Source organism: Salvelinus sp. IW2-2015, linkage group LG7, assembly GCF_002910315.2.
Source record: "Salvelinus sp. IW2-2015 linkage group LG7, ASM291031v2, whole genome shotgun sequence".
Classification (NCBI taxonomy): domain Eukaryota; kingdom Metazoa; phylum Chordata; class Actinopteri; order Salmoniformes; family Salmonidae; genus Salvelinus; species Salvelinus sp. IW2-2015.
In genome coordinates, this window is record NC_036847.1 from 16,367,468 (window position 1) to 16,389,287 (window position 21,820).

The window sequence follows — 21,820 nt, forward strand, 5'->3', positions numbered from 1 at the left end:
TAATCTGCCTCACAGCCATCATGTGACCACATATGCACTGCACACCTGTCGTGTGTGTTCCCAGGGCCGATTGTCTCTTCACTGCTGCTGTCCCCTTGCACAAACTGTTCTTGGCACATCAACCTGGGACAAGGCAAAGACACACACACACACGTACATGCACTCACATGCACGCACGCACACACGTGTATACATGCATGTGCTCCACTCACATTGGCCCAAACATGTCATGCAAGCGTGGTAGCCTATAAGTCGTCATTAAATAACGTTTCATGTTCTTACTGGACTGTTAAAAGACAACATTGAAACAGGCCATTCATCTATTTTTGTTCAATACATCTTTATTTTATTGAGTGAAAAGCTCAACCCTTGCATAAGACATGCAGAAAGAAACAAACTATTATAGCACATTGAAGGACTAAACAGCACTAAATCAAAGTGGTAAATATGCAGTGATGAACACCAGTGCAGAGGGCAGCAAATTCAAGTAATTTAAAATACTTTTTCATTAACTTCACTGTCTACTTTTCATACAAAATGTCTGATTTGTCTCCCTGTGTGGTTGTGAAATAAAACCAAAAAGAAAATGAGCTAGAGATGGCTTTTAGTCCTGGAGTGCAAAATATTTGACAACTTTTCTCTATTTGTTTGCCACCAAGCCGTAGTAGTACACTGCTTTTTTACTACATTATTACGCAACAGAGAAAATACATCTCATTTAGTTTTTCTTTCTGTTTTCATGTCATCTTTTTCCCCGTTAATTAAAACGGTAAAGCAATCTGTCGTTTCAGCAGCAGCCTATGTAGGATTTGGAGGTTGTTTCCGTCTGGTTTTTGTGTAATATAATTTTCATGTTTATTTTTTTCCTTCTCGTAGATTATATACAGGATGCCAGCTGGCTGACAGATGGTGATGCCTTTACCCGTTTTTTATTTAAAGAAACATCACAAGGAAGAGGAGGAGGAGAGACGGCAACAGCTGTAGGCTGAGGGAGGACAGACACCACCAGAGCGGCGCGCTGGTCATTGTGTGCCACTGAACGAGAGGAAGGGACCTAACAGCACAAAGCTCACAAAGAAAAAAAACCCGCCAGAAACTAAAAGTGTCCTCCTTTCCTTTCGTGAAGAGACACAGAGACCCATCTTGTTGGCACCAGCAAATTACTCCTTTCATCCCCAGACTATTCCCATTTCAAACTCTGAATTGTATTGGTTCTGATTGGTTAATCTCTGACCAGAGGCGAGCCCTCATTGGGCGGCCTGACAACAAATATTGTTGATTCTCTGCTATCTGCAACGATGCAGATGTTTCACTTGAATGTCTACTGGGACAAACTTTTACTTCAATGTCTACTGGGACAAAAGCATTTGGTAGAATAGAACGAGGAAAGGTCACATGAAGCGAGGCTTTGTAGCTCTAAGCGACCAGTTCCACAGGTCTCCCTGCTATTAGCGGTCTCTATCCGGGGGGAGAGAGACTAGCCAGACACMAAGTATTATCACAGAAAGAGAGACCAGTTCTCTGCCCTCATGCCTTGCTCCAGCTACCGTATATGGGTTAGTCTCTCTCCCCATGAGGTTTTGATAGTGTCAGTATTTTGGGACTTCCCCCACAACACATGACCCCAGACGTCATCGGGCTACAGCACTACTAAGCAGTACATATGTATCGTTATAATAATTATGGTTTCTTTATTTTCAACTTTTTACAAATCCTGCTATTTTACACACACACAGGCACACACACAAACTGTATTCAAGTGCACAATATCTTCCAGCCCAATAGCTATTCCCAAAATGTTGTCAGAAAAACTCAAATAAATAAAAAGTGATGCACTGCCTTGCATTTGAGTCCGTGAGAGAGGCATGTATGCCCACAGCAAAGTAAAATGTCAAAGAAAATATCAAATTAAGGAAAAACTACAAGCACACACAAAAATGACAAACAGAAAAATGAATAAAACAAAGTGTTAAATAAACCAGAAACATCCATTAGTAGGTCTAAATCAGTGTTTTTTTGTATTAGCTTTGAAAATGTCAAGGTAAAAAACGGAATCCCCTTACTGCCTTCAGTGCTACAGTATGGCAAGGGTCCTAACAATGTTTACTGACTTCCTATAGAAATCTAAGGGGGGGAGAAAAATTATATTTAAAAAAAAAGGTCACACACACACACAAGCAAACTATAGTGGGGTTATTTCAATGTTTTACTTTTTATTATTCATTTCTCCTTTAATTGTTTTATTTTTAAAGGAAGCTGTTCATCAAAGAGCATTTTGTTCATATATAGTCTTTTTACAGAAGAAAATACTGTACAACCTTTTTTTCTTCTCTAAACAATATTTTGTGGATAACAATCTACACACATAATTCCCCATATTATGATTATTTTTTCCAAAGCCATATTCAAGAAATAATTCATCATAACAATTTTCACCCCCCAGTAAACCTGAAGATAGGTTAGACTAACGTGTTTTGTGTGATAATTTAGTACTACAGTATCTGAGCATTGTCATGTTTTTAATAATGAATTGAAATCACAGGTCTTCTTATTAGTGTTGTTACTAGGCCACCATAACTCGGTCATGCCCATTTCATATTTAAATCCTCCAATCACAGAAGCAAATAAAATCAGTCCTTACTTTAAATAAAACACAGAACAACAGTTCTTTGTCACACTTAACAACTATTTGTGCATCAAAGCAAAGTGAACTAAAACGACATCTTAAAGCAAATTCCCTGTTAAAAGATGCATGCCATATTTTTTCTGAAGATAAATCTAAAAAGTGCTAGAACACCCTAAAAATGTCTCATTGCAAGGTCACATAAATATTAAATAAAACCGTTACAATAGGCGCTAAACCACAGCCATAGTAAATGGAAAACAAAATGTCCAGCATTGACACATTTTGCTTTCTGTCTGTACATTTCAAACAAACACTCCCTGACGCTACCTCTGTCATTCCTCATTGCATCTGAGTGACTCATCTTTTCCTCTGGTCAGTTCATTCAGACCCCCAGCTAGTTAGTCATGATGGTTCCTCGCCTAGTTCTAAATCAATATTCCGAGCCGTCTGATTTTACTATGCAAGTATAACGCAATCGTAATGCAATGATGCATATGGTAACAAAAATATGTTTGAATATCTATCATCATTTATATAAAAGTGCACTATCCAAATGCAAACTTAATAGGTTCCTCGACAGGGGGTAAGGGTTACAATTGCAAGTCCACAAGCTTGATTTTGGTGAGAATTTAACATAATTTCCCAGGTAGCTGCATACACAGAGCAATGCTCGCTCAGAGATCTATGCCCATCTGCAGTTGAGACTGAGGACACAGTCACTGGTCACTTCTATTTGAAAATGTACATTGAGAACGAAAGATAACCTTGCAAAGGATGAAGAGAGAAGGGTACAAGCCAAAACACTAATGCAGACCCCTGCACTTAATGTAGTAATAATAAGAATAATAGTAATAACAATAATATTAATACAGAAATAGGATCAAATGTTCAAACACATTCTGCTTTAGAACTTTTCCTCAATGTAATTTAACAGTGATGTCTTTCCCTTTCATTGTTAACAAGGGTCCTGCAGTTCATGTAAAGACTGCACCAGTAATTTCCTTTGTATATAAAAGTTCACACACACTTACGTATATAGTTATATAGAGATTTTTTTTTCTTATCGTTTTTTCCACGCACAAAAAAGGTTAAAAATAAAAGTAAAATAAATTAAAGTCAAACATGCAGGCACACAAAAAGACTGCTGTGTAGTAAAATGTTTACATTGCTGCCCCACGTGTAAAAGAGGCCTAATTTGTTTGTTTCTCTGTTCATTTTTTTATGCATAATTTAATTTATATTGTTGGTCATCTTGTAAACATCATCATAAATCATTTTGGGCCATAATTTCTTGTTGTTGTTGTTGTTGTTGTCTTCTTGTTGTCATCTGCAGTGTCTCTAACCTTGATAAATGAGGCCACTTTAATTTGTTTGTTCATAGTATACAGGATTCTTCTTCTTCAGTGTCAGAGTATCTTTCATGGGTCGGCCTCTTGCTTTTCCAGTTGGGAAGTGTCAGTGTGGTTTAAGGAAGCATCAAAACTCTCGTCATTGTCCTTGTTGTCGCCGTCGGGCTGTGGCATCGAATCTTCGTACGAGTCAGTGTTCAGATCCTCCTCCGCCTCATCCTCATCCTCCTCATCTTCCTCTGCATTGGCCTCTTCCTCAGGTGACTGGTCATCTTCGGGGTCGCCCGATGTTCCCGTGGTGTCATCCTGAGGAGCGGGCAAGCCTAGCGGTGGCATGGGGTTGGGCCCGGCAGCCATGGTCAGGCTCGGGTCATGGTGATGCTGCATCTTTTTGCTCAGGTCCAGCGAGTCATTGAGGCCCAGGCCAGCGGCGTTTTTCAGGAAGAACAGGGAGCTGCAGGTGTCGGTGCCCAGGTTGAGGGAGCTGTCCAGACTGACTGAGGAGGTTGGATAGGGGTGGTTGTAGTCAGATGCCATGCTGGCTGGGGGGTAGAGCATGGAGGGGGCATGGTTGTTGTTGTTATGGTGGTGATGGTGYTGGTGGGAGAGTCCTGGGAGGCCACCGGGCGAGGCTGGAAGAAGGCCCATGGAGGCGTGGGGCACCGCGGACACTCCTCCCGTCATGTGGTGCGCCCCCTCCTGACGGGGAGACACCGACGGCAGCTCGCCGCGCTCCTGCTTCTCATGCTTGCGCTTGTGGGAGTCCATCTGGGACATACCGACTACAGTGTGCTTGCACTCGGGGTAGGTGCAGTGAAAGTGTGAGCACTTGAGCTTGTATTTGCAGTCGGCAACCTCGCAGTCAGCACTGGAGCTGAACTGGCAGAAGCCGGCGGCGCTGATCACATCTTGCTTGCCATGGTGTTTGCGGTGGGCTGTCACCTTGGTGCTGTCCGTGCAACGGAAGCTGCAGCGCAGGCAGTGGAAGTGGGTGCTGTTGCCGGAGAACTGGCAGTCGGAGAAGTTACAGCTGAGCGATGACTTGAAACGCTTGAAGTCGTCCAGGACCAGGTTGTCCACGCGGTCGTGGTGCTGCGCATGCTTGTACATGTGCGTGCGGCCGCAGAACTTGTAGCCGCAGTTCTCGCGGGTGCAGTGGTAGTGGGTCACCTTCAGGGAGAACTGGCAGCCGGAGTCCTTGCAGTCCTCGTACAGGTCATAACGGCGGAAGCCCTCCAGCATCATGCCCTCGTCCAGCATTTTGCGAGCAGAAGCCGTCTTGCGCCGCTTGCCGAAGGGGGACATGTCCTCGATGATCCAGAAGCGTTTCTTGGCGCCGGTGGCCGTAGGGATGGAGATGGTGTTGCCTACAGAGAGAGGAAGAACATTAGGACTCAACTGATCAACTTTTAGTGGTACAGCACACTAAACAAGCTGGGCCAAGGGGAGATTTTCCTTTGCGGAATCTCTGAGAGGCTGTCCTACATTCCCAATTGTATATATTTTTTTGTCTTTACAAACTATTGAATAAGAAGAAGGGAAGGGGGGGGGGTTAAATGATAGATTGACTTTGCTGCTAATCGGTACTTGACATTTTTACTGGGTGTCTACAGCCTCCAAACAGTGGCAGAGATGTGGATCTTGGCGGCCCCTCTTATCTGCCTTTGGTTTACGAGGGGTAGCCTACCTTGCCGAGTCCCCTGGAGTCACTGCTAATGATGTGATCCCTGTTCGGCTCGACAGGAAGCAGGGGCCTCGATAAAAGTGGGGGCATGATTAAAATAAGAGGCGGCTGGTGCCGTTAATGGAAGCTAAACAAGGCCACGGCTTTGGACTACAGGTGCTGAATTTACGGTGCTGTTTCCACAGTCTTGTAAATACCAAAGGGGGACACTGTGCATAACCTGCGTGTAATGGAGACGTAAGACCAAGCTCCATGAGAATAAGGGAATGGCTAAAACGGAAAATAAAGATTAAACAAACAAAAACGTTTCTATGTCTCATCTAGACCGTATATCCAGACTTTTTCAGACTAACTTAGACGTTTTCCCAAATGTTCACTTTTTCACAGTTTTCCAAATTATTTTTTGCATGGTGACTTTCCCCATTGACTTTCTCTCAAGCTTCAACAACAATTTTGAGAAGTCATACTGGATCAAACAAGTACACACTGAAGTAGACTACATCTACACCAATTGACACTGACAGCTACAATGTTGGTTTGCGTCGGGATAAGTACCTGCAGCATCCTGCACTATAGGGACGTCATTTTTAACCGGAGACGGAGTGGCAATGATGGGGCTGAAAGCTGGTGTGTTGGTTGGCATGACAACACTCCGAGTGGCTCCGAGAGAGGCGCTGAGCAGAGAGTATGACAGACAGGATGGAGAGACGAGATATGGGAGCGAGGGAAGAGGAGGTCGGAGGAGGGCAGGAGGGAAAGATGGAGCCTGAGACTGAAGTCCAGGCTGAGGAGGAGGTGGTGGAGGAGGTGCGTTTTGGGGAGCGCTAGTGTCAGCGGGGGTAGAGGGAGCAGTAGTGACCGGGCAGCCTGGTCCTGGAAAGACAGGATGACCAGGAAGTGTAGAAAGACGGGAAGGGAAACAGACAGACGGGTAGACGCAAACACACACAGACCCATTCACACACACGGGGATGGAAGGGAAAAAGGGAAAAGATAAGAGAATGATACAAAATGAAGCCGAATCAAGAAAGCAAACACCAGCCAAAGCAACAATGATGAAAATGGTGGATAACATTTGACACAAAATAATGGAAATGTGAAACTCATTTGATGAAGGCAAGATCAGATTTTGAAAAGCAGAGAATCTGAGAAGTTTGTTGCCACAGGGATAGCTTTCAGGTAAAAGGGAAATGTAGTCTACTATATCAAATTGCCATAAGTTATTACTGTAGAAAATTAATAATAGAAAATAAATGACCTCCGAATAAGAGAACAATTAATTTATGGATTTTGATTGGTTTCCCACTCTTCCTATTGTTTGAAATAGTATTTGTAAAAATGGAATCCACTACGAAATCAGGAAATTATGATGTTGATGAGATATGGACATGAATTGACATGGCTGTGTCCTGTGAGTTCTAATGGTACTGTAAATGACGCTGGATTTACAATACAAAAACACTACTTCATTCTAACTTCATAACCACGTTTTACTTGCTTCTTTAATAGAACTTGATAGACAATTTACTTTTCACTGAAATTAAACAATATCGCCATCATTTCACTAAGCAACACCATCCATAAATCCATTGTTTTTCTTGTTATCTCTGTTATCAACTCTACAGTATGCATTCGTATGCAAGTTGCTATGGCCACAATGTTAATACTCACTCCTCAACCAGCCTGGCTAACCCTAGCCTCTATATCCTGCCCCCGCTCCTCAACTCACCTGCTGGGGAGCTTTCATTGCCCACGGGGGTGCTGCTGCAACTGCGGTCCTGATTGGAGGACTCAGAGGAGAGGCACAGGGGGCTGCCCCCGCCCATGTAGTCCATGTAGTCATCCGTCTCGTCCATCATGCTGGAGAACCCATGGGTCATCCCCGGGTGGCTGCCCATGAGGCCCGAGCCCATGCCCGACAAGTGCTGCATGTCATCGGCCCTCTGGCCATGGGACACCACCTATAGAGGACCACACAGGGGGGAATACATATTGTAGGGAATGTTCCTCACACAGGATTCTTCTTTTTTTAAACATGATATTTATTGACATATTTAAATGTAGGGATTCCCCATTTACGTAAGATATTCTCTCATGGGGCACCAACTGTCAGGCATACGTATACTGGCACTACATCACCATAGAGTACTGATATAACAATGACATTGCTGGCGGTGGTTTGCATATCGCAAGTATGTAAAAACACAGTTCTTTAGAGACACTTTCAGTGAAAAAAATGTACCTCCATGATACTTTTTTTGAGAACGACAACATATTAGCGATAAATCCCATAGATACACTGTAACATGAAGGTTAAAACAAATAAAAAATGCAGTGTCACCAAAGGTGTTCATTACTCATTATCCATGCATCTGACTCAGGAATCAGGAAGCACAATGGAAAATTATAAAACCCAAAACCTTATGACACGAGCTGCCACAGTCACATTTTTCAGTGAAAGGGTGTGTGAGGAACTGCGTGTTTTTGCATACTTTCAATATGCAAACTATCACCGGCAATGGTTCTATGGAAACTCCCCACATATTTGTCTTAATAATTGCACTGTTCAGAACATTATGTGGAACGCACGCACACGCACACTCTCACACACACACACTTTTCGTTACCTGGGATGGAACCCTGTCAAAGTTCTTTCCCAGCATCCTCCTCATGTGTTTGCGGGAGTGCGAGGTCATCTGGTGCTTGAGCAGGAAGGAGAACTGGCAGCTCTCGCGGATGCAGTGGAAGTGACTGTTCACCTGGTTGTACTTGCAGCCTGCAAAGAGACAATGACACGGTTTCAATCACAAGGTGAAGAAATTGACTTTTTWTTTTATTTTATTTTTTACATATGACGTTTTCACAGTGTTTAACTCAATGCTACGTGAGAAATGTGATGTTTTCACATATGAATTTGGTATTGCCTGGCACATTTCGGAGATTCGCCCAAACTACAATTCAAAGCAGCTGTAAATGGCAGTTATTGTATAATGTGAAGTGTAAGTGTCCATTTAAAGACGTCCTCTAACTAGCTCTGAAAACCTGGTAAAATCGTGTCTTTAAGAAGCTCTACTTTGGTTTAGATTCAGCATCATGACATCGCAGGGACAAAAACAACAGTATATGTAGCATATTAGATTAGATGACTCCAGTGTCACACTGAGCCAGTCTAGGCTGCCGTGGACTAAACCTGTGGAGCTCTTTTATTACACTGACATCCTTTATTCAATTAGGAATTTACATAAATACATTATCCTATGCAGTGTAGGCCAATAATGCACACACCCCTGCAAACCAAAGTAAATATACAATTATTCCCATATTAAATTCATTTTTCAAAATCGAGCCATTGTTGTCTTTTCATTTTTTTTTGTGCCATGGCACTATTGTGTTGGATTCTTCCTCTTTTATTCTTTTCCTCACTTTTAGGGAGCGATTTTCGAATTGCTTCATGATTTCAAATGAAATGTCGGCTCCTCCAAATATCATTATATAAAAGCAGGCAGAAATAATTGAAAGAGCAAAATGCTGGGCAGGTGCTAGCATGTCAGTAACCATGGGACCAGGTGCACAAAACAATAGCTTTTGTACACAGTAACACTGCACATATACTTTAACCATGCAAAGTTGAGTCAATAACTGTAGCCACCGTGACATGCAGGGCCTTTATGAGACCCTTCCAGGTAACTTAATCGGCCGTGTTCAGTTGAATGTTGCTGCCATGGATACCACCAAACCATAAATGTTTTATAACTTGAGTGCTTGCTTTAGTAATCCCTTTTACCTTTTCAAAACAATACAACGGGGCTGATCAGGATAGAGGACAGGAATTCCTTTTTGTCTTTTTCATTTGTGTTCAGAAGAACTTTTTAGAACAGCCAGAAATAAGAGATGACTTGTAAAATCATTTGGGAATGATGATGACGGGTGACTGAGAAAAGTACACAGCACACACAAACAAGTATGTAAATCGCTAATTTCTGACAAGCAAAAAAAAGAAAACAACCTTAGTGGGTTTGTCCCTTATAAATATATACATATGCATTCAAGTCTAGTATAACATATAACCAGACATTTAAGTTATATGAGAAAGAAAGCAACAAATATATATGTTACAGTGCCAACAATGTAATCACTAGGAAAATAAGGTTTCACATTCATAGTGCCTATGCAAAACATTCCATAAAAAGTTCAGTACGAGCCAGACTTGTTTTATGCCATGTGAATTGCTCTGCGATAGCGTGACAATGTGTTTGCCAGGATTGGGAGCAGCTCTCTCTGTGACAGTTGAGGCGCACAGAGAGAATATCTGCTCGGAGCGTCCACTGAAAATCAATGTGGAAACATCACTACATCTCTCTTGATTTCACACCCTTAACCCTTACATCTCTCACTGGCCTAGCAGTGAGAATGAGAAAGAGAAAGAGGGAGTGAGAGAGTGAGAGACAAAGAGACAGAGAAAAAGAGACTAGTTTAAATTGAAAGCTTACCTAGCCTGCCACACTCCTCTCTCTTGGTGAAGTATTTGAAGCCATTGGCGGCGCGTCTCTCTGCCTTCTCATGCTTCTTGACATGCCAGGGAAGCTTGGTGGTGATGTTGGTGACAAAGTAGCAGCCAGATCGCAGACAGTGGTAATGGCCCCTCATTCTGAACTCACAGTGCTGGAGGAAGGAAGGCAGAGAGACAGAGGGGTGGTCATCCTAATGTAAGACTGGGAAACAGGCTAGAACAATGACTTTAAACCTAAGTTGCTGCTGATCAACTTGACTTGTGGATACAAACTACAGAACAAAATGTTGCGAGATAAGCTTGCTGAATTCCCAACCAGTTTCTGTTCTGATGTCTGATTAACTCATTTTCTGTTTTCCTATTTGTATTTATTTATAGTTACTACAGGTCCTACAATAAACAGATTTTGGGGTGCTGCTGATTGCTCAAATGGACATCTATATTACTCTACTCCACCAACAATCCACACCTTTACACTAACTACCCCCTTGTACATTTGGAAGGATCGGTCTATCAAATACTCTCTAACCCACCCCTCTCTTTTTAACTTGTCTCCACACCACTATCTGTTTCTGGCCTGTGTGTCCCATAGGAGCCAGGCTATATAGGATTATCTCAGTTCAGGMGGGGGGGGGGGGGGGGGGCTAAGTGAGAGGATGATTTTAGACACATTATTAATGAAATAAAATAAAAAAAATCCTCCAAATATTGGCTCACGAGAGGCAGGCAGGAGCCTCCATTAAGGGGTTTAATTTGAGAAACATTTGCCAGATTTTGCCCTATTCAAGACAGCCTTGTTTATTGTGCGGCTGACAATGATTTATTGGGTAATATCAGCTAAATTGGCCTTTTCTGAGGGGAGAATGCGGCAGTCAAAATGACATCATTGACATATAAACAGACATTACGGGGTGAGTCGACTGTCGTCTCCCAGCAGACAGAAGACAGACGAGGAGCGATTCTGAAAGACTGGAGTTAAATCACCTCAAATACAGGTCTAATAGATTGTATACTTCATGGTTAGAAAACTTGATGATATGACAGTAATTTGCTGGTGCTTGGAGAGAGAAGGTGGGGACCTACCTGGTTGGGACATAGACACTGGAGGGAGAAGTAGGAGAACTGATCTCGAACGTTGACCAGGTGGTTGTTAGGGTTGATGTGGTCCAAGCAGTGGGATTCGGCCTTCCCCGAGGTCTTGCAGACGTACTTGCAGTTCCCGAAGAGACAGTGGAAGTGGACCTTGTTGGAGTACTTACAGTCAGTGGCCAGGCAAGGGTCACTGTATGAACAAAAAACATAAAAGAAAGGGGGGTATGTTCAATACCTTTTTCTAAACAGAAATAGGACAGGGCTTCTGTACTGCGGTCATGGAGGGATGAAATGCTTCTGGTTTTCATTCTGTCCGTCTAATCAGGGACCTGGGACGCCAGGTAAGTGGACTCTCTGACCAATCAATTATATCATTATTAGTTATACCAGATGAATGAACTACCAGGTAGATAGGAACACCAGCCGTACTTTGGCACTCGAGGGCTGGTATTGAATAGCCCTGGAATACAGGATCTCCAATGTCCAAGAATATCAAAATCCATACATCTATAACATTTCATATAAAGTATATTGCCATGACAGGTCATAACAACCTACATTGCTTAAACCTACGATTCTTAAAACATTCTTTCATTTTACAATTGTATTTTTTGTGTAGCCTAATGAAAATACAACTTGTCGTGTCAGTGGTCAATGATTTTGCCTGAACGTGTTCAATAAAGGTGCTCAAGTCAAAGTGTTTCATGCGTGTTATTTACAAGTCTCACGGTCCCTTACTTGTCCTGGAACTGCAGGAAGCCCGGTTTGACCTGTGGCTTGGCGTTCTCCAGAGAGGTGGTGGCCAGCGGCGAATTGGCAGGCAGGTTAGGCATGGAGGCATTGAGCTGTGGGATGCTGCCCGTCAGCTGCTTCCATGCCAGCAGTGAGGGGGAGGAGCCATAGCCTCCGCCTGACGATGATGACATGTTGGCCACTTCCATGGCGGGGTTGTTCGCCATGGAGACAGGGGCGGTGGACTGGTGGGATGCTCCGTCGCCACAGTCCTTGACTTTGTTGAAGTGAGGCTCTGATTTCACCTTCAGCGTGGCTCGTAGGTGGAAGCTGAACAGATGGACATGGTGGGGACACACTAAGTCAGATCTTTCATTCAGTCATCGACTCAAATTATCGGCTTAACATTTGTATACAGCTTTCTAAGCAAAATTGCTTTTACACAATGGACTGTAATAAACAACCAATACTATAATGATCATCATGATAAAAAAAACATTTTGCCTCATTATTGAATATACAGTATTCTTCTTTTAATGTATCAACATGGGTTGGGTTGACCATTGAGATGCATGAGACTGATTCTGAATCTGCACAGCCAGAAGAAACATGCCTATGGCACAGTGTATCACATGGACTACTCTTCTGGTGCAGTGCCACCAGTGCCACCACACTCACTTGGCGTGTTTAATGGCTCCGTCCATCGTGCTGAAGAGCGCCCCGCAGTCCTCCACAAGACAATGGAAGTGGACCTTCTGCAGGAAGTCACACTGGGCCTCGCAGAAGTCCTCCGTGTCGAACCTTGACCCAGCAACAAAACAGAGAAGAGATACAATTAGTATATATATTTTTTTTATAATAATAAAAAAAGGGGAAATAATTAAAGTAATACAATTACATTTTACCCCTCTGAAGCATTATACTATTATTTGAGCTCTTCAAGTACCTGCGCAGATATGTCCTCCAGAGCTCGCTTGGTTTGTCTGGCATGGGCCTCTTCATGATGCGGCTCAGGTACTGTGCTGCCTCTGAGGTGTCGGCCCCTTGGCCGATCTCCATCTCCGTCTTCAGGTTCAGGGCACTGAAGAAGCCGGCATTCATCTGCAAAACACACAGCACATAAAGCACCGGCGGCGGCAGTGTTAGCTGAGCGCGGGCCTACACACACACACACGGAATGTACATAGGTACACGCACACACACACAGGCGTGCAAACACGTACACACACAATCTCACGCGAACAAACACGCACACACACACTTTGGCAGAGCGGAAGCTCAGCCGAGTTTACAAACAGCCGGCTTCTGCTTGAGCACAGGCCAAGTGCGCATGCCAAGTGTCCACTGTGAGCGATTGTGCGTGCTTTATGTGATGTGGTGACTCGGAACGGGACCCCAAAAGGCCTACATGAAGGGGAGAGCTGTAGGACATCTGATCATCAAGCCCCTCTCCCGTCAGGCCTCAACGGCCGCTTTGTGGAAACCACTCATGAGTGTGTTTGAGTGTGTTCCTGATACAAGAATACAAGCAGAAGGGCAAGAAAACCCCCTTAGCCAGTAGTGTGAGTGAGTTTGCCAAAAAAATGGAGCCAGAAAACTCTTTAAATCATCAAGGTAATGGGAACCACCCGCACATTAGTATTAGTCAGAAATTATGTATGATTAAAACAATGTCCATTTCAATCTTCACAAAATCACACATTTAAATATCCCTCAGCAAACATTTACTCTTTTTAAAAAATGAGGGTGACTGTTTCTCTTTTCCCCCCCCGAGTTTTTAATCAAATAATTTACAAACTCCATGAATAAATATAGAGTGATAGGAAGCCGGGGAAGAAAAAAGGAGAAAGGAGGAGGGGACAAAATGGATGTCGAGTTCAAAACAGCTCATCAAAAAACAAACATCTCTATATATCTGGCATGGCACCCAGCTCCTGGTTCATTATATTCATTTGTGAGAGGTACGGTGGAATTACACCACATGAAAAATGGCTGGAAAATGTAAATGATACAAACTCATCTTATTAGCAGTGAAACATTAAAAAACAAACAGAGGCTCTGTGCGTCCCACTAATTTGTCTTGGGGATGAAAAGCGTTTGATGGATGGATCTTACCTTATTCATAAGCGAGGATAAAAGAGATGTATTTCCCGGTACAGGGTGTCCGTTTGATTCATTACTGGAACAAGGAAAATAAACAATGTTTAGTCAAGATTTGCATAAGAACAGTAAATATTATTATTTATCACAGGAGGGTGTGCATGTTTAATGAAGAGTAAAAATGCAGCTTTTAAACAAATTTGCAGGGAAGATTGGAGTTGTGGTTTATGTCAACATCCGAGGTGTGAGATCAGTGAGAGATGGAGAAACGTGTTGGAGGCCATATATTGAGATGCAAATCGAGATAACATAGTCGTTTTTGAGGAATAAAAAATAAAAAGTAAATTAATAATCATAATCAGGTCAAAACTGCTTTCAGAAATACGAGTCAGTGAACAAATCGCATCCCCTTCGCAACGCTGCAGTCACACTTTCATCATTTGTATTAAATACTCTCACACCAATTGAGATACAGTAACATTGCTTCATTTAGGAGTAAACCTGTTTTATTTAGGAGTAAACCTACTTTCTTTAAGAGTAAACCCGCTTTTTTAAGGGGTAAACTTGTGTTAGGAGTGTGACCCTGTGACTCTACCTGTGGTCTTTTTTGCTCAGGTCCAGGCTGTGCTCTTGGATGGAGTCCTGGGAGGCCCCGGAGGTATGGTCGACTGGCTCCTGCTTCACTTGAACCAGATTGAACAGACTCGCTGAAGAACCAGCCAGCCCATTCCCTGAGGAGAAGCCAGAGAGAGAGAGAGCGACAACAAAGTTATTGTTGGTCAGCATTATTACCCTGTGACGAGATCCAATCTGACTCCTGTCCCAGCCGAAAAGAATACTCAGAGTGATAATTATTGCGAAATGATGTCAGGCCGTCAAGGCCTTTAAATGGTGATTGAGAGGCAGGAGATATGAGGGGAAAATACTCCTTTTTCAGCAGCACTTGTCACAACTCATTTGCTAGGCTGCCTCTTAACTGGTCATTAAGTCGGATGCTAATGCTGAGAGAAAGTGGCAGTCTCCGATTGCCCTCCCCCCCCGCCCTCCTTCCCTTCCCTTCCTTCCCTGGTCCTTGTTGGCCTGACAACGGCAGGCAGCCAATGCCAACTGAGCATGCCCAAGAGGAACAGGGCTATGTCGGTCAGATTGGAGCTGACAGCCAATCAGATCAGTTCAAATAGCGTGACCTCCAGATCGGATTCTCCTCTGAATAGGTATTCAGCAGATGATGTCGTGAGTGAGGACAGCAACGGCATGATAAATAAATAAATAAAGACGAGAGGGGCGGGGGCAAAGACTGCTGACAGGAAGGTGAGTTTTTTCCCCCCAATCCCCAAGTGATTGAAATATTAATTTCTCCTCGGGCGATATAGAGAAAGCCGGGCTTTAGGTAGACAGTAAGTGGTATTTTCTTCAAAAAAGAGGAACGAATGAGAGTGAAGGAGTGCCTGGCAAGGGCTTTTAGGCCTGTGTGCTGAGTGAGTGCATCACCTGTGATTGGTATTGTGTGGGGCCATGTTGTTTAGGAAACAGGGCCTGGTAGTGACTGGTAGTGACGTATTGTGACGGGCAAGGTCGCGGAGGGCCAACTATGTGCCCTGCAAGAAAGCAGCTATGTGAGTGGGAAGTTGGAACCAGCGTCCCTGAGTAGAAGATGACCCAGAGACATATCAAAGGCAATGCGAGTGGAAAAGCCAGTCTTGGGCCTTGTCAGCTCAAAGCTAAGGGACGGAGATGGGGATGTGTCAGTGTCATAGCCTTTTAAGCTGACAATGGTGTGGTGGTGGGGGGACGGGGAAACAAGGAGGAGGGGGTCGAAGAGAGGCCGTTTTGTGGCTGGGGTGAGGTCACTCCCCTAAAAAAGAAACCCAATGATTAACTAGCCAGACAAAGTCAAAGACCTGATGAGAGCACATCATATCGAGGAATATGTGACCTACACATAGACATTTAGTTAATCACATCAAAGAAAAGTTAGTAGTGAATGTTCATCAAAAAAAATTAAATGCTTAGAGATCTCGGCAAAGATTCTTGTCATGAAAAAAAAGAGGAAGAAAATTAGTAGATTTCAACGTGGTGTTTTTTCTGGATGTTCTCCAGGAATAACGACCACAATGTAATTACTCTGGCTAAGTTACAGAGGTCGTGAAAGATCATTTGCACTCTGTGTTTAATTAGTAAACCCTTCAGAGGCCTGGATCTTAAAAAAACTAAAAACATTTAGGGGTAAATTGGTGAGAAACACTGATAAAAAGCAGTCTATAATGAACCCATGAAAAAAGAATACATAGTTTACCACTGAAGAGATAGGCCCCGTAAAAACAAACAAAAAAACCATCTAAAAATAGCCACACGCTAAAAGGTTTCTCAAACCTTTTTGACACTGTGAGCCATAACCACTTCCTCTTCAATTTAGCCCAAATGTCCTGTTCACACATATTTTGCGAACAATAAGTGAAACTTCAGAGAAAACCTAACCCCCTAAGTGCCTCTGAAAACGTCTATATTCTCTATTACTGCTGTTTAAAAAAGTGAACGAAACAGCATACTTGTTTTCTGTGCGAGTAGCCCTGTGTGTGCTGAGCTCCCCTCATGTTCTGGTGCAGTGGAGCAACGGAAGGGGAGCCAGCCCCATCTGAGGAGGCCCTCCTTCCCAGTCAGGCCCTCTCTCTCTCAATCTCTCTCTCCCCCTGTTACCTGCTGCCTGGAGGCCCAGAGGTGGAGCTCCGACTGACAGCCTGTGCTACCTGATCACACCTCCCCCGAGCAGCTGCCCTGCTCTCTCCCAGGGCCCCGTCCTTCTCCAACAACACCACCAGGCAACTAATCCTCCAGCCCACCAGCATGCGGAGACGCTCTCCTGTCTTAGCCCAATTTTCCAATCTGTACCGCACCTGCTAAAGTCTCAGCTCGGGCCTGTAGCCTAGTCTTCTTTTTGCTCAGTTGTGACAGTGTGAGACTGTTTTATTGTCTTTTAGACATCTTTATTTCCTATTTTGGCTACTATTGTAATGAGTAGTGGTTGTTTGTGTCCGAGCCCAAATAGTGTGTGAGTGTGTGTGTGTGTGTGTGTGTGTGTGTGTGTGTGTGTGTGTGTGTGTGTGTGTGTGTGTGGTGTGTGTGTGTGTGTGTGTGTGTGTGTGTGTTGTGTGTGTGTGGTGTGTGTGTGTGTGCTTGGGCTGTGTGTGTTTTGGAGTATGCATGCATGCCAATGAGGTTGTTGTTTGTGAGCCCAAATTGTATGTGTGTGCCTGTGTGTATGTGTGTGCATGTGTGTGCCTGTGTGTGTATCTGTGTCTGCTCTTGCATTCTGCAAAAAACCACCCTCTCTCTGAATGCTCTGGTGCGCTGAGTCATTTCTGCCTGAGCGATTTCTGTTTTTATATCAGTTTGTAGAGAGAGAGAGAGAGAGAGAGAGAGAGAGAGCAAGAGAAAAAAAATGGGTTTTGTTCTTGCAATTTCTGAACTTAATTTCATTCCACCTCCATTTGCTCGGAACGAGCGCACGCACAGATAAGAGACCAATGATGAGGAAACATGTACAACACAAGCCCCGGGAGCCCCCTCCGAACGCCGTAAGAGACTTTTACAGGGCCCACTCTCCTTTCTGTCAGCGCATTTATCTACAAATGGATTGCAGGTATCTAGCTAACCATCGGCACAATAACAAGCGTGGAGCAGTGAACCACGCCTTCAGTATGCCCCTTCAAGCCTGGAACGAGCAGTTTGTGACTGCTACATTCTCATCCACCGTGGGCCAGTGATTTTGGTTAGGTGACCTAAGTGTGCACTCTTTTAGCTCTTGCTGCAGTAGAGTGACTCCAGTAGGGGTTGCGTTTTCCCCACAAACGTCGTGAAGAAAGACAGACTCTAGCTACATCCCTTTCTGAGGAGGGTAGCTAGCTCAACCCCCCCAAAAAAGAGGTATAAATGCAAAGAGAAAAATAAAATGGCCGACATACGCTAGAGCAGTATTTCCTAAACTCAGTCCTGGGGACCCCAAGGCATGCATGTTTAGGTTTTTGCCCTACACAGCTGATTCAAATAATCAAAGCTAGGGCAAAAACCAAAACATGCATGCCTTGGGGTCCCCAGGACTGAGTTTAGGAAATACTGCACTAGAGCATTGCTACTATTGCAACAAGCTGTGTAGTAATGTGTTGAGCCATCTCACATTACCATAGACAATAAATATTCACATTTTAGACATGTAGCAGATGCTCTTATCCAGAGCAACTTAGAGTAAGTATATATATTTTTTATACTTTTTTCAAACTGGTCAGCTGTGGGAATCGAACTCACAACACTGGCATTGCAAGCACCACACTCTACCAACTGAGCCACATGGGACACTACAACTTTATGAAAACACCCACCTGTGTCTTGGTGGTTGCCAGAGGGCTTGAGGGCAGCTGCCGCCAGCCTGGCCATCATCGGGGATATGAGGCCCTTGCTAGCAGAGATCTTCTCCATGATGGAAGAGGCCGAGGCGTAGGAGGTCGGCGTGGATGCCATGGCGCCATCGCTGCCTGCCGAGGAGCAGCCGCCCTGGGACAGTGAGTCGGTGGGCATGGAGTGGGCGCCAGACGACACGGCCGAGATCAGGCTGGCGGCCGAATGGGGCAGCTGCATGGGCAGCCGGGGCATGAGTGGGAAGAAGGGATTGTGGACGCTGGCGAGTGCGCTGTTGGACAGCGCCAGTGCCACAGGCATGTTGCTGGGCAGCGCCTGGGATAGCAGGCTTGACATGCGTGCCGAGTGCGGCAGCGAGGAGGTGGGCTTGAGGCCGCTGTGGCCACCGCTGGAGGACGACATCACCGTGGTGGGTGTGGCAAGCAAGTGGGCGCCGGGACCGTTGGACGAGTGCTGGGTGGTGGGCGAGGCGCTCAGGCTGGAGTTCTTGCTGCTGATGGCCGAGAAGTCCATGAGGTCGTCGTTGCTCGACTCGTCTCCGGGTTCCTCCTTGGGCATCAGGAAGGAGCCGCCCGAGGAGAGGGCCATGACGCCTGAGGAGCGGATGTGGCGGCGTTCGTGCTTGCGCTTGTGGGAGGTCATCTGGCTGGTGGAGGTGAAGGTGAAGCCGCAGCTCGAGCGGATGCAGTGGAAGTGGTTGGTGGCCTTGCTGTAGACACAGCCCTCGTATTTGCACTCCTCATACTTGTAGAACTTCTTGAAGCCGTCCTTGGCATACGCGTCATCCTTGATGTGGTAGCTCTTGTGCTTCTCAATGTCGCACTTGTTCTTAAAGGTGAAGGTGCACCCCGGGCGCCTGTGGAAGGAGGGAGGGAAGCAGGGAGAAAAGTTCAAAAGATGTCACCTAAGATGCTAAGTTACAAGGCCTTTTCTGTACAGTGGAAAAGTTTTGAGGCAGTCATGGATTGAAGCCACATAATCAAAATACTTCATAATGGAGGAAGGTGACACAATAAACCTCCATTGAGATATCATCGCTTTCACAACTTACCAGAGGTGTTTTAAACTGTGCCAGCTAAGGAGCCATTCCAAATGACTGTTCGGCAAAACCAAACATGTTTTCAATCTCAATTCTTACAATCCATTGTTTTATGTGGAGCCTACCGGCTCATCGAACCCATAGTATGAAGCAGATTCAAACTGCAGTCTATGAAAAAAGACATTGATTCCGATTTCTTTGGGCAATCATGGATGCACACATTAAACAGAGTGGCTGGTGTGAGTTAAACTCAAATAGTGTTGAGACCTGGTGAAAAGAGACACCTATAAATACAATCTCTATCTCGATTACGGGGTGTTCTGATCTCCTGACCTGCAGTGGAAGTGGGTGGTCTTCTGCCCATAGAATTGGCACTCCACCGTCCCACAATCCTCAGTGGCGCGGAACCTCTGAAAGCCATCGTTGATCAGCTGGGCGTTCTTCTTATGGAAGTTCTCGTGAGTCATGACATCGGAGGTGCTGGTGTATACCTTGTTGCAGCCCACCTGCAGATAGAGAGGAGAGTGTGGGATTGAAGCTTTTCAGTAATAGGCAAATAAATCGACATATAAATGATTCATTCATCAACTTATTCTTTACTTAACCAGGTATGGTATTGAGAACATAATTTGTTACCATAATGACCTAAAAGAGGTGTGGAGACAAACCTTCAACTTTATTGACATCAATGAATAAATCTCTGACACCAATCTTTAAGAGGCAACCTAGCATTGATTTACATTGTTTTTGTTCGTTCAAATAGCAGTGGTTTGGAACAGTGACTAAGTCAGACTTTTTCACAGCGGGACCATTAAGAGAACTGAGAAAGGCTCTGTTGAGAAATGAGCTCAGTGTGGTAAGAAAGCGTCTCTGGTGACCTAGAAATTGTAAGACGGACGGAGGTCTTTTTTTCAAGTTCAGCTACTTGTCTGTGTGACAAGTCGAGAGACCTTATCAAACATCATGTTAAGTAAAACATGGCAAACCTGCTCTGTTTGAAACATTGCGACGTGACAAACTTGAGCAAGAGTCAGTGGTATAACTACCAGGGTCGTGTGTGGTTAAAAAATACCTTCCATTTAAGGCTTTCTTTTAAGCTGATGCTATTCATATTCGGAGCGCTACAGTATGCAATCACCGCAACCTAACTGTAACTCACAGAGCAACTTGAGGGGAGGAGGGGGTAAGTGGTGGGCAGGTTGATTGTCACTTTCTTTAGTTTAAAATGTTCTGGTACTCAGGAGACTTCGGGGCCCGGAGGAAAATACAGCTAATGTTTGAATTAAAAGCAGCAATTGTATATCAACCCTGGCACTTTTTAACCGGCGCAAAAGGGGCAACTTCTCCATATTGAGTCAAACAATGAAAAAAATGCCACTCTGTTTTTTCCCCACTAAATCAGAGGTGCCTGATGCCAACATCTGCAGGTTCTCAGGCCTGTTAAAACAAGGGCTGAAACGTCTTAATAACAATTACGCCGTTAGGGGGGTTTAAAAAAGAATATATCTCTGGCCATCCAAGCCCGGGGCTGCTGGCCTGCCGGTGAGAAAGCACTCGGCGCGATGACACCTTGAAAATAAGCAGATGTGGAAAAAAATTAAACAAATCCGGTGGGGGGAATAATCTTCAACTCGTCGCTTGGTACTAAAAGATGAAAAATTTTCAGTTTATATAAACAACTAACTGAATTTTTACCCATGCCAATTAAGGAGCGAGGAGAGAGTAGGGGAGGGAGAGAAGAGTGCTGCTGCTTCAACGACATGGGTTCATCCCTTTCATTTTGATTTTATTTACTTTATGACACCTTTTGTTAAACGCACCAAAACTGCTCTTAAATGGCAATTTGGGCTTAATGGAAAAAGTGGAAGAAGTGTAATTCCCTTTTATAGATACAGTTAAAGTGCAGAGCTCTCAAGACTCGGAGAGCTCATCGGTGTGCGTCTTGTCATGCCTGAGTGGCCTGGTTTTCCCTGGGCTTGGCATGGGGGCCATGTCTCTGCTCACAACTTTTTTCATGTTTTCTGTGGGAGGTGTTTATGCTATACTCTCCATGCCACCCCAAATTTTCCCCTAAATGGTATCACTGGAGAAATAAAATGACAATCATTTTCCTTATAGGCTTCTGGTAGATTTGGGTGAACTATCCCTTTAAAGGAGAGACACACTGAATCTGTATAGCTAGCCAATTCTAGAAAATGACTCCAGTATGTACCGTATATCCGGTACTGTGGTGTGTGGCTCTGGAATGCAACATCAATGAATTATGCATGACTCT

At 44.3% G+C, this 21,820-nt stretch overlaps 1 protein-coding gene across 7 annotated transcripts in view; it reads right to left on the bottom strand.

Moving 5' to 3' along the window:
• Positions 1-321: 321 nt before the first annotated feature.
• The window catches only part of casz1 (castor zinc finger 1), a 253,000-nt gene continuing 231,501 nt past the window's right edge, over positions 322-21,820 (bottom strand). For 5 of the 7 annotated variants that reach the window (XM_070444472.1, XM_070444470.1, XM_070444471.1 and 2 more), the window contains 13 exons: positions 19,879-20,051; positions 18,470-19,362; positions 14,689-14,824; positions 14,109-14,172; positions 12,940-13,094; positions 12,672-12,794; positions 12,000-12,323; positions 11,253-11,451; positions 10,150-10,321; positions 8,287-8,435; positions 7,389-7,620; positions 6,215-6,532; positions 322-5,342 (listed from right to left, as the gene is read on the bottom strand). In XM_070444472.1, coding sequence (XP_070300573.1) covers positions 4,045-5,342; positions 6,215-6,532; positions 7,389-7,620; positions 8,287-8,435; positions 10,150-10,321; positions 11,253-11,451; positions 12,000-12,323; positions 12,672-12,794; positions 12,940-13,094; positions 14,109-14,172; positions 14,689-14,824; positions 18,470-19,362; positions 19,879-20,051 — 4,236 coding nt within the window. In that variant the 3' untranslated portion in view covers positions 322-4,044. The remainder of the gene's footprint in view (positions 5,343-6,214; positions 6,533-7,388; positions 7,621-8,286; positions 8,436-10,149; positions 10,322-11,252; positions 11,452-11,999; positions 12,324-12,671; positions 12,795-12,939; positions 13,095-14,108; positions 14,173-14,688; positions 14,825-18,469; positions 19,363-19,878; positions 20,052-21,820) is intronic. The other 2 variants (XM_023991152.2, XM_070444474.1) reach the window with 1 other exon arrangement.